Source organism: Lissotriton vulgaris, unplaced genomic scaffold (assembly GCF_964263255.1).
Source record: "Lissotriton vulgaris unplaced genomic scaffold, aLisVul1.2 SCAFFOLD_1495, whole genome shotgun sequence".
Lineage (NCBI taxonomy): Eukaryota > Metazoa > Chordata > Amphibia > Caudata > Salamandridae > Lissotriton > Lissotriton vulgaris.
Window position 1 is genome coordinate 447,490 of NW_028245809.1, and position 18,040 is coordinate 465,529.

The 18,040-nt window shown below is 49.8% G+C and overlaps 1 protein-coding gene across 1 annotated transcript in view; it reads left to right on the forward strand.

The window, feature by feature from the left end:
- The window catches only part of LOC147666286 (transcription elongation factor SPT6-like), a gene marked incomplete at its 5' end in the record, with an annotated part of 590,122 nt that overhangs the window by 436,382 nt on the left and 135,700 nt on the right, over positions 1–18,040 (forward strand). The window contains 2 exons of the mRNA XM_086949158.1: positions 13,392–13,531; positions 13,614–13,731. Of these exons, the coding sequence (XP_086805284.1) occupies positions 13,392–13,531; positions 13,614–13,731 (258 nt within the window). The remainder of the gene's footprint in view (positions 1–13,391; positions 13,532–13,613; positions 13,732–18,040) is intronic.

An 18,040-nucleotide genomic window follows, 5' to 3' on the forward strand; every position in this document is an offset into this window, starting at 1 on the left:
GTGGCGGGGTTGTTGGTGAGGGAGAGGATCAGCTGGGTGTCGTCAGCGTTGGAGATGATGTTTAGGTTGTGTTGGCGTGCGATGGATGCGAGGGGGCTCATGTAGACGTTGAAGAGGGTGGGGCTGAGCGAGGAGCCTTGAGGTACGCCGCAGATGATCTTGGTGGCCGCTGAGCGGAAGGGGGGGAGGCGGACTCTCTGAGTTCTGTCGGAGAGGAAGGAGGTGATCCATTCCAGGGCCTTCCCTTGGATCCTGGCGTGGTGGAGGCGGGTTGTTAGGGTGCGGTGGCAGACCGTTTCAAAAGCGGCCGATAGGTCGAGGAGGATGAGGGCAGCAGTTCCCCCGTTTTCGAGCAGGGCCCTGATGTTGTCGGTTGCTGCGATGAGGGCGGTCTTGTGCTGTGGTTTGCTCGGAAACCGGACTGTGAGGGGTCGAGGGATCCGTTTGTCTCGAGGAAGGCGGAGAGTTGTTTGTTGACGGTCTTCTTGATGACTTTGGCAGGGAGGAGCGAGATGGGGCGGAAGTTCTTGAGGTCTGTGGGGTCCACGGTGGGTTTCTTCAGGAGGGTGCTGAGCTTCGCATGTTTCCAGCTCTCTGGGAAGGTGGCGGATGCAAAGGAGCTGTTGATGATGTTCCGAAGTTGGGGTGCGATGGTGGAGTCTGCTTTGTTACAGATGTGGTGTGGACAGGGGTCGGTTGGGGAGCCGAAGTGGATGGTGTTCATCATGCGGGTGGTGTCTTTGATGTTGACCGAGGTCCAGGTGCAGAGGGTGGTGGTGGGGGGCGCTGGTTCGATGATTGGGTGCGTGGTTTAGGCGCCGAAGCTGTTGTGTATGTCGGCGATCTTGCGGTGGAAGAACGTGGCGAGTGAGTCGCAGAGGTCTTGCGAGGGTGTGATGTCATTGTTGCCGGCGCTGGGGTTGGAGAGCTCTTTAACGATGCTGAAGAGTTCTTTGCTGTTGTGGGTGTTGTTGTCCAGTCTTTCTGTGAATGTTGTCCTTTTGGTGGTGCGGATCAGCTGGTGGTGGTTGCGGATGGCGTTCTTGACGGCAATCATGTTTTCTGTGGACTGGTCGTGGCACCAGGCTTTCTCGAGGGTAGGGCAGGATTTCTTGGAGTTTCTGAGGTCGTTGGTGAACCATGAGGCTTTCTTACTGCCGGGTTTGCTGGGAGGTATCTTCAGTGGTGCAAGGGCATCAGCGCAGTTGGTGAGCCACTGTGCGAGGTTGCGGGCTGCTTCATTGGGGTCCGTCGTGTTGGTGGGAGGGTCGTAGCTTAGGGAGGTGGTGAGCTGGTCGGCTGTGATCTTGGTCCAGCGTCTTAGGGTAACCTGTTGCGGGTGGTGGTAGGTCGTGGTTCTCCTGAAGTTGAAGTGGACGCAGCTGTGATCTTTCCAGTGTAGTCCGGTGGAGTGGCTGAAGGAGATGTGGTTGTTTGGGTTATTTGTACGATTTTTAAAGAGTATCTTTAGTTTTCAAAACTCCACACTAAGTTGTTTTTTGGAGGGGAAATTGCCAATGTTATCCTATGGAGGGAAAACATGTTATCGGTTTGCAGGTAAGTAAACAACTGTGGGAGTCAAGGTTCTGGGGTTAGACCCAGGGGTCTCCCAGGGTCAGTGATGCACTGTGGTTGCACCCTCAGACGCACTCGGGTGGCTGGGTGCAGAGTGTTGAGGCCCAGAGTTATCCTATGGAGGATAGGGCGTCTCCGGTTGGTGGCTGCTGGCCAGCAGGCCACAAGGCTGTGGGAGCAACAGTGCTTCTTCGCCTTCTTTTTTGTGCTTCAACTTACCAGAAGACAAAGAATTCAAGGAGGAGTGGTGGTGATGGCTCTGTGACCAATCCTGCGACCCTCCCCTAAACTCCCCCCAGAAACTCGAGTGGCGCAGAGCCGACTGCCGGGCCTCCAGAAGCTTTCGCTCCCGCAAAAACTTCTTGGCCATAGCCTGACAGTCAAACCACAACTTAGGGTCTTGGTCGCGCTCCAGACACCAGAAGCACACTAGATGTGTATCAGTCTCCGACATCAGCAGGATCCAAGGCTTGAAGCCGGTCCGCCGATGTGACATCCTTGTGCACCCGGAGTCGAACGACTCGAAAAAGATGTCGACAAAAGACAGTCAAAAAAAGTCAAAAAAAGACTCGAGGTACCACTCTCTCCGGATCTGCGCTGGCTGGTGTGCAAAAAGAAAGAACAGACCTCAGAGTGCAGGGGCGGCGTTTAAGTAGATACCTCAACGTCATTCGGGCGATCACGACGCCAACGACAAACGCCGAGCCAACCGATGCAACCTACCGACACACAGGGTACTGCTGAAGAAAAATTCTCTGGATCCAGTCTGGCATGTGGGACAAATTCAAAGATAAGGAATCTATAACTAATAGTCTCTTTCAGATAGTGTTACTACTAACCATGCCACCGTCCTAATACCATTAGACTGGGGGGAGGGGGTGGAGTTACAGGCCTGAAGCAGTTAGTGATCTCTCCAAAGCTTCCAGCTGCTTGTCTGCTTGGAAATGACCCGGAGACCTCAGCATGGGCTGCAGTAAAATTGAAAACCCATGCAGCAATGCTGGACATCCCTGAAGTTGTACATGTGTGTGAAAGAAAGAGCACAGACCCTAAAGCAATGTGAAAAAGAAGTGTTTGTGCCTGAAAGAATGCCCCAACCTTCCAAGAGGAAATGTAAGAAGACTGGGGAACAAGCTTCTGAACAGCAAACGACTTGGGAACCCTCTCCCCAAGAAGAGTGCTTGGAAGCCCCAGAGGGAACTGAGCCCATGGAACGTGACTCTTAAGTTGAGCTTTTAGGGCCATGGGGACCCATTAGGGAACAGCTGTGCCTTGGACAGCAGACCTGTCCAACTCTGAGGCAGAAAGCTGCTGCACAGGAAAAGGGAGATGTCAGTGGTACCCACGGAGCCTATTGGGAGGAGGGACTTCTGTACACTGAAGCCAGAGACCCAAATGGTGGTGCCATTAGCCAAGTGGTAGTACCTCAAAGGCACAGGGAGTTTATACTCCCTTTGTCTCATGACAACCCCCTAGCTGGGTATCTTGGCCAAACAGACTTGGGAAAGGATAGTGAAACACTTTTACTGGCCCTAGATGTCCCATATAGTAGAGGAGTTTGTTGTCTCCTTTGTAATCTGCCAAACCAGTGGCTAAACAGGATGGCACCCAAAGGCACCTTTAATTCTCTTACAGATATATCAGTAACTTGTTTGTCAGCGTTGGTGACTGGATAAGATTTTCCAATCCAGTATTGCTCTGGTGAAACCAGTATTTCTCTCACCATCACGACTGGCACCTGTATCCCTCAGGGCTTCCCTCCTAGTCCCATTTATCCTGTGGTATTGTAAATATTTTGAGTTGGGAGACCACACAGTAAAAAGTGGGAAACTCAACTTCACCCTTAGTGACTAGAACTGCTTCAGTGGCAAACCTAATTTGCTCTGGGCACACTGTTGATCCCATCCAGTGTTTGGCTACACCAGTAGTAACTGGAGAAGGACTAGGAGTCTTCTTTCTAGGATAAATAGCATCTCCAGTTAAGTGTTACAACTTCTTACAGTTGAAACACCAGGCGTTCTGGGGATCAAAGTTCTTCCCTTTGTACCTACCATTGGACTGGGAAGAGTTTTGGGACCCACTCTCTAAGCAGGTTTTTGTGGCCCTTTAGCAAGACTGTCTTTTTGTCTTTGGGGTTTTCACCCCCTTTCCCCTGGGGAGATTTGGTAACCTGTTTCTTCTGGCCACTCGAGCCAAGCTATCCTGCTAGATGAGGGCTGAAAGACCGAAACCGGTCTTAGGATGCTTGTTTCTAGGCCAGGGAGGACCTGGCCTGGCAGTTCGAGTTGGACTGTTCCGATTGGACGCAGGGTCAAGACTGATTTGCATATGGCTGGGTCCAAATTGGAATGGCAGGCTGAGCAAAAAAACGATGGATTTAGGCCCAGATCTCTGTACTGGGGTGAGTGTATGACATTGTTCTGCATTCTGTTCATCAATTGTTCTTTTTCCATATACTCTTAATGGCATTACTGCAATTGCAATGTCTAGACTTGGCTTAGACAATAGGGGTACAGGGCTCATGCACCTGTACCCTCACTACTGGTATAGTGCACCCAGCTAGAGGGGTGGCTTACCTATGCCAGGGCAGTGGGTTGTAGGCAAGGCACACAGGTGCCATGTATACTCTACACTTTGTTCTGCAACAAAACACGCAGCCATCCAGGGTGGGGGGGGTTTACCACAGGGAATCCATCTTAACCATATGTTCGAGGCATGTGGGTTGCTAAATTCATATCTTAGCATTAGATCGCCGCCTAGTGTTGGGTCCGGATGATCGCACATTGTTGTCCTGGAAGAGTCTTCGAAGTATCCTGAGATAGGTGGCTCCTCCCATGGACTACAGTGCGCATGGGCATCGGCTCCATCCCCAGATTGTTTTTTTCCGCCATTGGGTTCGGATGCGGTCTCGACGTCTCTCTGTCGGAACCGAGAAAACATAACTTTAAACGGCCAAAAGGCCTTGTATTCTTTACGTCGGTATTGTTTGCGTGCGGTCTCGAGTTCTTCCGTCTCTCGGAGCCGGAATCAGCGGAGTATTTGCACTCTTCGGACATCGAGGCCTTCTCATCGCGACTCGACAGCGACTTTACAGCATGGAGCGGAGTCCGTTTAAGCTCTGTCCGCTCTGTGGGTCCAAATACCCACATATAGACGTGCACCCGGTCTGCAACAAATGCCTTTCACCAGACCATAACGAAGACAACTGCAGGGCCTGTGCGAGTTTCAGGTCCAAGAAGACACTCAAGATTCGGCGCGCGGTGCGCCTTGAGGCCAAACAAGCGGCCCCGGATCCAGAAAACATCTTCGACGACCAAGAAGAGGAGGACCAGAGCCATCATCTTCAAATCTCCCCGCCCGAGACGGAGGTCGAGGCAGATCCGGAAGGCGACGACGGAGTCGTGGGTCAAGGCCTCGAATACGTCGACGAGGTAGGGGACGTCGAAGAGGTTATGGGGCCGCGGAAGATAGCTCAGGGGACGAGCTATGCCCCAAAGTTTACGGACATAAAGAGCGGGTCACGGGATCGCCTGTCGGCCTTACCCAAGACCCCGTAGCGCAAGCCACGGCCCCGCCTTCAGGCCCGGCCACGGACATACTTGCTGCGCAGACGGCATCGAAACCGAAACTGAAACCTACGGTATCGACTACACCTAAAATGGCCGACCCAAAATCGAAACCGAAACTTAAGGACTCGAGCGTCCCTAAGATGACGGCCGTACCACCAAAAACGACTAAACTCGCTGCTTCATCGACTCCGTCGACCTCCGGTCCACAGAAGTCGAAGAAATCTGTCGATTCCACAGGGACTTCGTTTGTCGGACGCGTGGTAGAGACAGAGCCGTCAAAGTCACACGGATCGAAGGCTGGCACATCTGCGCATCGGTCCAAGGACTCTGGGGCGGCGGATGCGGCATCATCGTCCAAAACTCAGAAGGGCCAACAGGACGTCGGATCCGAAGGCAAGGTCAAGGCCTCCTCGTCGGTGCCGAAGGCCACTGTAAGTGACGCGTCCCCCATCGCTTCTTCACTACAAAGAATTAGGGAGAAGGCCTCTGCTTCGTCGGCGCCGACGCCATCGCCACAGAAGGCGATAGACATTCCGGTCAAGCCTGCGAGTAAACTCCTCTTCCTTCTGCCGCCAAAAGAGGCGCCGAAGGCCTTTTCAACAAAATCGACGCCAAAGAAGTCGGATTCTTCAACGGCAGGGGCACTTTCAGGTCGAGTACTCGACTCAGAAGAGGATTCTGAGCGTTTTATCGACGCAGAAACGGGCAAATTGACCCTTTGCAAGAGGAGGATCACTTCACTGCCGGTTGAATCCTATGTCATCCCCCTGAAGAAGAAAAAGTTTCCCCAGGACGCCTCAGGCCTCATGGAACCTATCCAGCCCCCTCCAAGAAGGAGCCCAACTCCTTCTCCAGACCACTCCGAAAGTGAGGGATATGATGAAGATGACCAATACACTTTCCCAGTCAATGAACCAGATGCACAGCCAGATTCATATGATGACATTGGTGACCAAGGCACCCAAATTGTGGGACAGGACCCACAGCCTTTCAGTACACGTGCATCCCCAACAGAGGATTCTGCAGGTTTCCATGCACTCATTAAGAGGGCAGCTGCTAATCATGATGTAGACATGCATGCTGACCCAGTTGAAGAAGACTTTCTATTTGACACTTTTTCAGTTTCGGAAAGAACTGTAAAGACACTGCCTATGCTCAAAGGGGTCCTCAAGCACGCTGCGGACATCTTTAAAGAGCCTACCAGGGCGAGGGTGGTCAATCCACGTATTGAAAAGAAGTACAGACCAGCACCTGCAGACCCTGCATACATTCGGGGACAGTTGCCGCTTGACTCCCTGGTGGTCGCAAATGCCCGAAAAAGGGCCAACTCCCAAACAACGGGTGAAGCTCCTCCCCTGGATAAGGAGTCCAAAGTGCTAGAGGCAGGAGGCAAAAGAGTAGCTGCGCAGGCTGCCAATTTCTGGCGTATTGCAAATACACAGGCACTATTGGCACGTTATGATAGGTCGCATTACGACACCCTAGAGCAAATTGTGCAACACCTGCCTCCGCAGTTTCAAGAGGGCACCAAAATGATTATACAGGAAGGACAACTGATCTCCAACGCGGCCATAAAGTGTGCACTTGATGCCGCAGACACAGCCGCTAGGACCATTAACACTAGCGTCATGCTGAGACGACAGGCGTGGCTCCGCATATCGGGGTTTAGACCTGACATTCAAACAACCATACTTAATCAACCAGTCAATCCTGATATACTGTTTGGTCCAGATGTTGACACCACCCTAGAAAAAATTAAAAAAGACACCGAAACTGCTAAGTCTATGGGGGCCCTACAATCACAACAGTTTCGTGGCAATAATTTTCGTCGCTCAGGTGCACGTGGAGTCACCAGAGGACAGATGGGTCAGCAGTCACAATTCTCGAGAGGTGGAGCACAATCCTCGTACCCCAAACAGAACAAGGGGGGCTACAGAGGAAACAGCACCAGAGGACGCGGCAGAGGGAACAACAACTCACGCTCCTCTACCCCAAGCAAACAGTGACTCTCTGTCACTGCCCCCCGACCACTTAACACCTGTCGGGGGGAGACTACAGCAGTTCCTGCCCGTCTGGTTAAACATCACAGACAGGTGGGTGCGACAACTTGTCCAGTACGGTTACTGTCTAGAGTTAAAATCCACTCCACCCAACATTCCACCAAGGCAAAGGCCTATGTCCGCAGAGCACTTGCACTTATTGCAGCAGGAAGTGGTGGCGATGCTGCAAAAAGGAGCAATCGAGCTCGTGCCAGTGGGGGAGGAAGGCACGGGGGTATATTCCCTGTACTTCCTTATTCCAAAGAAGGACGGATCTCTCAGACCAATTCTGGATCTCCGTCCCCTCAACCTGTATATACTGTCAGAACATTTCCATATGCTTACACTGCAACAGATCTTCCCTTGTTACGCCAAGGGGACTTCTTAGCAACCTTAGACCTCAAGGATGCTTATTTCCACATTCCACTACACCCGTCCCACAGAAAATACCTCAGGTTCACTATCCAAGGCAGGCATTATCAGTTCAAGGTCCTACCCTTCGGAGTCACCACAGCCCCAAGGGTGTTTACCAAGTGCCTGGCGACAGTAGCAGCGCACCTCAGGAGGCAGAACATCCATGTCTACCCCTACCTGGACGACTGGCTCGTTCAAGCCAAGTCGGAACAACAGTGCGCCGCGGACATGTCGACTACCATTCACCTCCTTCACGACCTGGGTTTCTCGTTGAACTACCCAAAGTCGCATCTTCAGCCGGCACATGTCCGGCAGTTTCTAGGTGCGACAATCAATACCCTGACGGCCAAAGCTCAACCAAACCAAGTCAGGATAGACAGCATGCAGTCTCTAATCCAAAAGTTCAGACCAAAACACTCACTTCCAGCGAGAGTGTTCATGCAGTTGATTGGCATGATGGCCTCCTGCATCTTCATAGTCCCTCACGCACGGTTGCATATGCGCCCGCTCCAGGAGTGCTTAGCAAATCAGTGGACACAGGCTCAGGGACAATTAACAGACCTAGTGTTGGTTACCAGTCGGGCATACGACTCTCTGCATTGGTGGACTCCACACAACCTTTGCAAGGGCCGACTGTTCCAGGAGCCAGTGCCACAGATTATCCTGACAACGGACGCATCTCTCCAGGGATGGGGAGCTCATCTGCTCACTTACACAGTGCAGGGACTATGGACGACGCAGCAACAGAAGATGCACATCAACTATCTAGAACTGATGGCGATCTTCATGGCGCTCAAGTCCTTCATTGTACATCTGTGCAACAAAGTAGTGTTAGTCCGGACGGACAACATGACCGCGATGTACTACATCCAAAAGCAGGGGGGCACCCACTCACCGCAGCTGTCTCATCTGGCTCAGAGCATGTGGAAGTGGGCCATTCAGAGGAACATCTTCTTCATGGCAGAACACCTCCCAGGGAAGGACAATCAGATGGCGGATCTGCTCAGCAGATACAGCCATCAAATGCACGAGTGGGAGATACATCCATCAGTACTCCAGCCGTACTTCCAAAGGTGGGGTCATCCAGAGATAGACCTGTTCGCCACAAGGGAGAACGCAAAATGCCAAAGCTTCGCCGCCAGGTTCCCACACCCGCAATCGCAGGGCAATGCGATATGGATGAACTGGTCAGGCAAATTTGCATACGCTTTTCCGCCAACACCTCTGATACCACTGGTGGCAAGAAAACTAAGGCAACACTCGATGACACTCATCCTAGTTGCTCCAACGTGGGCGCGCCAGGCCTGGTACACCACGTTCCTCGAACTCTCAGTGGTACCGCATCAAAGACTGCGCCTCACGCCCAGGCTTTTGACGCAGAACCATGGAGAAATTCAGCATCCAGATCCGCAACAGCTCAACCTAGCGATCTGGCTCCTGAAGTCTTAGAGTTTGGATACCTCAACCTACCTCCTGAATGCATGAACATCATCAAGGAGGCAAGGAAGACAACAACCAGAGCATGCTATGCTGCAAAATGGAAGCGTTTTGTCATTTACTGTACAGCCAATGACATCAACCCGCTAGATGCATCTATCCCTAACATCATTTGCTATCTGTTACATCTTTACAAGTGCAAGCTAGCGTTCACTTCTATTCGGATACATCTATCCGCCATCGCGGCTTACCTTCAAAATAGGCAGCCCCTCTCTGTCTTCAGGGTGCCTGCCATTAAAGCTTTCCTTGAAGGTCTGAAACGAGTCATTCCCCCAAGAACACCGCCAGCTCCGGTGTGGAACCTCAATGTGGTCCTCACCAGACTGATGGGACCACCATTTGAGCCACTGCACTCGTGTGAACTACAATTCCTAACATGGAAAGTAGCTTTCCTAATTGCTATTACGTCACTGAGGCGTGTTAGTGAGCTACAAGCGCTCACAATCCAAGAGCCATTCATTCAGATTCATCCAAATAGGGTAGTGCTACGTACTAACCCCAAATTCCTTCCGAAGGTGGTGTCACAGTTTCATCTCAACCAAACTATCGACTTGCCGGCATTCTTCCAAAACCCACAAACGGTGGCGGAAAGAATGCTCCATACGTTAGACGTACGGAGGGCGTTAATGTACTACATAGACAGGACACAACACTTTAGGAAAACAAAACAACTTTTTGTTGCCTTCTCACCACAACACAAAGGCAACCCGATTTCCAAAGCAGGAATAGCCAGATGGATTGTTAAGTGCATTCAAATCTGTTATCAAAAGGCCAAGCGCACTTTAACAATACCCCCAAGGGCACACTTCACACGCAAATTGGGGGCATCCATGGCTTTCCTAGGGAACATTCCTTTAGAGGACATTTGCAGAGCAGCCACGTGGGTTACACCACATACCTTTACAAAACACTACTGTGTTGATGTGCATTCCAAGCAGCAAGCTGCTGTAGGACAGGCTGTTCTCAAGACACTTTTTCAGGTTTCTGCAGCTGGCACGGGCAACCGCCGCTGATGGAGGGACTGCTATGTATTCTATGCTAAGATATGAATTTAGCAGCCCACATGCCTCGAACTGAATATGCTACTTACCAGTATGCATCTGTTCTTGGCATGTAGGGCTGCTAACATTCATATCGCCCACCCTCCTCCCCGGTGCCTGTCGCAGCTGCAGATATACTATTGTATTCAATCATTAGCATGGACATCCTTTACACTTTTCACTCCATCTTCTGCCACAATGGCGAAAAACAATCTGGGGATGGAGCCGATGCCCATGCGCACTGTAGTCCAGGGGAGGAGCCACCTATCTCAGGATACTTCGAAGACTCTTCCAGGACAACAATGTGCGATCATCCGGACCCAACACTAGGCGGCGATCTAATGCTAAGATATGAATGTTAGCAGCCCTACATGCCAAGAACAGATGCATACTGGTAAGTAGCATATTCAATACACTGGTCATTAAGAGTTCCCCAGACAGGCTTCACTAAATCCTACGGTGTTTGGTATCAAACACCTTGTCTTAATACATCTATACTGATCCCAGTGTTACATTTATTATAACTTGCACCTGGAGGGCACCTAAGAGGTGCCCCCTTGAAATCTACTAGTCCTCTATGTACTGGCTGACTGGTATTGTTCAGCCTCCCACCACAGACACATTTCTGATCCCATGCAAACAAGTTATGTGACCCTGGCTTCCCCCAAGTAAATGCCATCCTCTGCCCTGAGGCCCAGGGCAGGTGGGAAATTAGCTGTGAAGTAGGTGTGGTGTACCACCAAGCTAGTCATACCTCTATGGTAAGGTGGGCTACCTGATGTGCTCCATGAAAGAAGGATTCTACCATCTTGTTTTTGGTGGAATCAGGAACTCTGGGACAGGGTTTTGCCCACTTCCCGCAGGAAGTGATCATAAAGGTGTTGTGACCTCGAGGGTAAGTAGCACATTGGATACTCTTAACGCCCCTAAATTCAGTATTTAGGTGGCCCCCTGACACCGGAAACTCAGAATACAAGAACTGTGACTAGCTGTAGAGTTGGTGGCAAATCCTCACTGCTTGGTCCTGTCTCGACAATTGCAAACACCTGACTCATCCTGCAGCTGTGCATCCTCCAAAAGCCTCAGAGGGCAGCCAGCACTTCGCATTCCAGCCAGCATATCCCTTGAAGTTGATGATCCACTTGCTTGCAGACACTGATCGCATCAACCTGCACCCGATCTGCTGACACCCAGGTCAACCGAAGTAACAGGATCCCAGGAGGAGGTCTCTGTGGTCCAGGAGGTTAGATTCATCTCCCTACCAATTTTGGAGATGCCAGGAGCCACCTTGCTACAATACCTGTTGTACTGAATCCCTAGCAGCAGCCAAGGCTTGTGTAGTGTCCAGGCCAGACACCAACACCGCAAAGACAGACCTATCGACATGGAACATCTGCATCACCGAGGCCAGCACCATGTGTGGCACTGTTGTCCTCTTTTATTCCCATCTCCAGGTCGACCTAGTATTTGAGAGCCTCCAACGCAGGACGATCCGCCAGACAAAACAGCTCTGCACCGAGCCCCACTGCCTGAGTCTGAGCCTACCAATGGTGCACTCTTTCTCCGGAGATTCAAGGACTGAGCCCCCCCCCCCTGTTGGCTTCTGCTGGACTGGTCCCTCTTGTAGGAAGTTTTCTCTGTACATACTGTAACAAAGTAAGGTATGGTTTTCACAGAGTCCAGTGGATCCCCAGAGCCTTTACAGAGGCTAAAGTAGTTAATACTAATACTCTCTTTTGTGGTAGTGTGTGCGAGCAGTAAGGCTTATCAGATGGCAGTGCTAAGCTTTTGTTGCACACACACAGACCAGAAATGACTACACACACTCAATGACTAAATCGGAGACCAATTGTTTGTAAAAATATTACTTTTAGTTTATTTATTTTATATAACCAAAGAAACTTTTTTGCCATTAAATACGTTTTGCAATGTAAAAAGTGGATTCTTAGTATAGTTTTCAATCAAAACAATGTTATCCGGTGGGATGAAATACAATCTGTAATATGCAGGTAAGTAAACAATTTACGATATTGAGATTTCTAATGAACAATCAGTACCAGACAAGGTTCAGGTAAATGACCAACACTACACCACCAGCTGCCCTAGGGCGGCTGTCTGCAGAGGTCAAACTCTGGATCTGGTGCCCTTGTTATCCAATTGAAAAAGGGTGCAATCCATGTGGTACTTCTTACAGGTAAGTAGAACGGTTTGGTAACCCACTCTCCGGGGGTTAGAGTAAGCACAGGGGATGGGTGGGGGGGGCCACAAGGCAGCACCAAACTTACACACACCTTCAGCGGCACAGGGGCGGCTCGGTGCAGAGTGCTAACATAGCATTGGGTGCCCAGTGCAACTCAATGGTGGAGATCTGCATACTCCAGCTCAGAATAGCCAGGGAACCTTCTCTGGACCGGGGGGCCACTTGGACTTGGGCAGTGGGTGTCTGGTGCAGAGGTGAGTCCGGAGGCGGTTCCACAGTTCCTCAGGGCAGAGCTATATGGTCTTAAAGTTGGTTTCTTCTTAGACAGGTCCGCTGTCCATGGGAATTTCTTGATCTTTATGGAAGGCAGGCAGTCCTCCCAGGATTTTAGAGGTCGCTGGGCCTGCCAGACTGCACCCGAGCATGCATGCTGTAGTGGTAGCTAGCATGGCCTTGTTGAGAGGTCCCTAGGGAACCCTTTTCACTGCCACTGCACTTGGTACCAGGGGTATTATTTACTAGAGACTGAGGGGGTGGCTCTGAAGTTGCCAATCGTGGTACAGTTTTAGGGAAGGAGCTCTGGCACAGGGGACCTGGTTGTCCGGGACCATATGCACTTTCAATCAAAACCACATCATGTTCCAGGCAAAAAGTGGGGGGCTAACCATGTCAAAAGAGCACAGTGCTGATTAGCAAAATAATAAAATGTTTAAAATATATATATATACCCCTAGATATTAAGAAACCTGAGTAGATGAGGAACCCTTGCTACTACACTGCTGAGGTCAAGTTGATCAGGAAATTGCTATGGTGTCTTTTTGCAGGTATATAGTTGTTGAGTAGTTTATTTTATTTAATGAGTTTTAGGTTTTTTCTTCCTCTTCTTCAGATTTTTTCCCTGTGCATGAAAAATCGTTGAGATAAACAAGTGTGGGAACTGTTTCCAGTTGTTATACTCAAGATAACATCTTCAGTTGGAATGCTCATACATGAACATATGTCTTGTAGTGAAGCTAGTGTAATTCAGTCATTGTGACCCTCTTTCTCTTTTTTGTAGTGTTGCAGTCGTAAGCTCTGTAATTGGCTCAAGGTTGCCCCTTATCGGCCAGATCAGCAGGTTGAAGAAGATGATGATTTCATGGAGGAAAGCCAAGCGAAGGGTATCCGAGTGTTGGGAATGGCATACTCCCCAGAAAGGTACGTTTTTGTAATTTACTGGCCTAAAGAGTTTGTCTGTTATGACATTATACTTTATAACGTACTGGTATTCATCACCTAGGGACCACCCAGTATTTTGCGCCTTAGTGAATGGTGAGGGTGAAGTTACAGACTTCCTGCGTCTTCCCTACTTCACCAAGAGGAGGACTGCCTGGCGAGAGGAGGAGCGAGAGCGCAAAGTGAGTACAACTGTGTTTGGAGCAATCCTGTTGTATGGGCGAGTTTGATTAAGAAGAGTTACAGCCTGTTTGAAGCCTTATAGATGTTTGCCACTCATGGTAAATGTAATTGTGAGCACCCAAAATCAATAACGGCCAATACATTTTGCATTAGTGGAGAACACGGTTTCGAATGTTTTTAAGATGCAGCATGATTTAGCTTGAACCAAGCTGGTTTCGAGAACTCTTAATCCTTTACAGAAACTCATAGTTCACCTGGGCGTAGAATCCACATCCGGTTGCTTTTTTCTACCTTTGGGTTTGGCTTTGCTTTTGGAGCTCTCGGACCAACCAGCTACAAAGAATAGTTGTTTAAATCCAGTGCCTGGAATTTCCTCCCACAACTTTGGAAGACCACCTCAAACAGACAACGGCTCGAGTTTGACCTACACCAGAAGATTTTTTCCTGGATCCAGGTCATGTAAAAATGATTTTGGGGATAGAGGGTGGCGCGGTCTGGTTTATGGATGATATGTCCCAGGTATAACAGTAATGTTTGTAGCACATGTGACTGTAGATACACATGTTGTGCATACTCCTGCCAGCAAGTTTCGGCTCGTATTTGCAGGTTGTTTTTCTTTGAAGAAGTCTTTCGAGCCATGGGATATGCTATGACTCCCCACCCCCATTGTTGACATTTTTTTAAAATGTATTTTTGGCCAGCATGTTTGCACATACACCGAAAGGGCTCAGAGTTTCAACTTGTTCCAAATGTTTGTTGGGCACACATGATAAGAATTCCAAACAGATTTATCTGTAAGAATCCAGTTGTGTTCGTCAGCAGACACTCTCCAAAGACCGATGTCTAGTGATCCAGATCTTCCATCACTTGATGGACGGATGTCCCCACCAAACCCCCTATCTCAATTGTTCTTTGGCGCAGGGTAGCAAGCATTGGTAAAGTGTAAAGGAATGCACATACTTCTAAAACTCCCCTGAGTGCCACATCAATTACCCGTGTGTGGACTGTCATGCCGTCTACAACTTGTGCCTTTTTCCGGACCATGACAACGCCCCCTCTAAGTCTTGTCTTGCCTTTCGATCCAAGAAGACCTTAAGGTAAGAAGGAAGAGGTGTTGGGTGCACTGCTAAATGCACCAACAGTTGTCTGCCAAGAGTCCCAGTATCTTTAGCAAAAAGGACCCCTTAGATGCCAATGAAGATGAGGACACTGGCAACACCGGCATCCCTATCAGGTCAAGCAACACCCATTTCAGAGTATCTCCCTCCAGCACCCTACGAACAGAAGGCAGAGTACATCGTGCTGGCACCTAAGAACCGAGTGGCCCTAAAAACCAAGACCAAAACCAATGTCATAAGTATTGTTAACTCCGGCACTTATTCAAAGCTTCACAAGAGGCCTCTTGCTGAGGTAGAGCACTGCTCCAGCAGGAGTCCAGCATCAAGCCCCATGCACAAAAGACTGAAGCCTCCTGAACGTCCTCCGCATTGGACTCCACTCACCCCCGAGAGGATTCGGAATTGCGAAAAGACCGCCCATGGCCCACGGTCAATCCCTGCTGGCTTAAGGGAGCCTAAAAGTCTGATTCTCAATCAAAGCAGGTGTTGAAGGTACCATCTAAGCAGACATCATCATCCAAAATGCTGATGACTTCCAAAGCACCAGAAATCAGAGAAGGCCATCCTGCAGAAACTCCAGAAAGAGCTCAACACTGGTGAGAAACTCCTTTGCATTGATCCTATCACCAGGAAAACCTTGTGGTAATCATGTCCAGTGAAGACAACAGAGTAGCTTGCCTTGGAGGATGAACACTATTCCAAATCCCATCCTCAACCATTACCCAGGAGACACATAGACGGGACTCTGCCCGTCTGTAAGAAAGTGGCTCTGTATATATTGCACCAAAGTAAGGTACAGTGTGCACAGAGTACAGAGCCCACAGTCCCCAGAGGTTTGACGGAGGCTAAAGTTAGATATAACCGTACTCTCTAAAGTGGTAGCTTGGTCGAGCAGTAAGACAGTATAAGAGGACAGTGTAAAGCATTTGTTGTACACACTGTCATCAAATGGTCTCTCACACAAGAACTGAACTCTAGGCCAATTGTTTTGTATATAAAAATATATTGTTGTTTTATTTTAGAACCACAAGTAGGTATGAAAATACTTTCTCAGAATGAGATGTGGCAATTGAATACTTTCAAATAGCAGTTGACTTTTAAATGCAATAGATACAGTTGTTGCAATATGCAACACAAGTTAAACACAATATACGAAGTTTTAAGTAAATGCAATAAAACCACTGTACGAATGTTTTTCTTACTCGGGCTGGATCCTGGATTCAGCCCTGGTGCATTTCCTGTAAACAGTTGAAAGAAATAATGTTTGTTACACAGGCGATTTTTAAGGAATATTTGTATGTTTTGAAAATCGACACTTGGAAGAATTTCTGGCAAAAACCAGGCAATGATATCCTATGGGAGGAAATCGGGTCATCGGAAAATCACAGTTCTGTAGTAGTGGATCTCTGTTATAGTCATAATCTTGTGACTAGTCCCGCCGTCTTCTTCTGCAGTTCTGCATAGACACTTAAGAGAAAATCAAAGACCAATAATGCAGCCTAAAACTACAAGGCTACATTGGCCAGCACTTCATCTCGAAGTGAAAAAGATAGCCAAATAATATTAAATGAAACACCTTTTGTAAAGTTTCACACCTAGAGAAACTCCCCTTCACAAAAATCCTTTATCATGATAGAGAGGAAGGGTTGGACAGAGAAGCCCTATAGGCTGCCATTATGTGTCTAGAAAAGGGATACTGTGCCTTTAAGGAACTCTCCAGAGACCCTCGGTATCCCAGGATGCACAGCCAAAGGCCTTTTACTTTCAATTCTTTTTTCTGGCTCCTGCTAGCAGGACTCTGGAGCGTTGAGCTCTACCTTTTTCGGTATATCATCAATTTTTGAAGCTTTTCCACTGTTTTGAGTGTTTCACTCGACGTCTGGGGGTCTTACTCTTCCAGTTGCTGTCTTTTTTGACCAGTTTTGCCACCTCTATTCTGTCGAAATGCAAGCTTTATTCGACCAGTGACCTGAGTGTGGTAGGAAGAAGGCAAAATCTGACCCCCACAGAATATGCTAATCTGTCTCCCTTCTACCCATGTCGCTGACTCCTGTGATATCTGTCACTCTTTCTCTAGGAGGACCCTGCGTGACAGGGAGAAGATTCGTCTCCAAGGCCAGAAGCTGAGGAGACATCAAGAACCAGGTGGAAGTTTTGGGCATGGAGGGACTCTGTCATCGTCCTCTGCCCGTATATCGGCCTCCCTAGTCAAGAAAAGGCCCAGAAAAGGCACCAGTCCCGGTCGACGTCGATGGCTTTGACGTCTGCGTCGAGAGGTAGGGCTACCATCTGCTCCCCGTCGAAGGCTCTGTGTTGAAGCGATGTCTACGTTCAGCGTCGAGGGGTAGGACGTCGAGACCTTGGACGAGGTAGACGTCGAGGACTCCACCGGTGTCGACCCACCATTGACGTCGTGATGAGTTCCGAAGAGGCAGGTGCTTGCCGTCGAGGCGAGGCCGCCATTCGCCTTCAACGTCGACACGAAGATCGACGTCGAGGAGAGAAAGAACGATGTCGAGGCGAAGACGCTCAACGTCGGGGAGTTGGTTGACATCAGGAAGAACAACATAGAGAAGAGAGACGTCATGGAGGTCGACGTCAAGGAGGGAAAAGTCGACATCGAAGAGAAAGTTGAGGCCCAGAACGGTATCTAGTGCCTCTGTGGTCAGCGTCTCATCGTCATCATCATCATCCGCGAGTCCCCGGTAGCGGCGGCACCGGCGCTCGCGCTCAGAGAGGTCTGCCTCCGGAGCGTCCTCCCCGAGATCTTCGCGTAAGAAGAGGAGCGTTCTTAGGACACCGGACTCTGATTATTCCAGGACCTACTCGCCCTCAAGGCCCAGGACGCCTGCACCGCCTCCTCTCCTGTGACTTCCTTCTCCACCACCTCCGCCTCCACCTCCACCACCTCCCCCCCCTCCACCACCTCCCCATCCTCCACCACCGCCTCGGCCTCCTCAACCGAAACCTTTGGTTCCGGTTCAACCTCTTCCGTTTCTGCAGCCTCCTAGGCCGGTGGTTCCTTCAAGGCCCAGAAAGCCAAGGTCAAGATCCAGAGGGAGGCATTGCTCTCGCAGTGAGGGAAAGGTCACGGTCCAGGTACACGGACTCGTCCAGTGACAGGAGATACTCTCCCACTTTGTTGGACTCTCCTCCTACGAGAGTGTCGCCAGTGGATGACATTGTGACT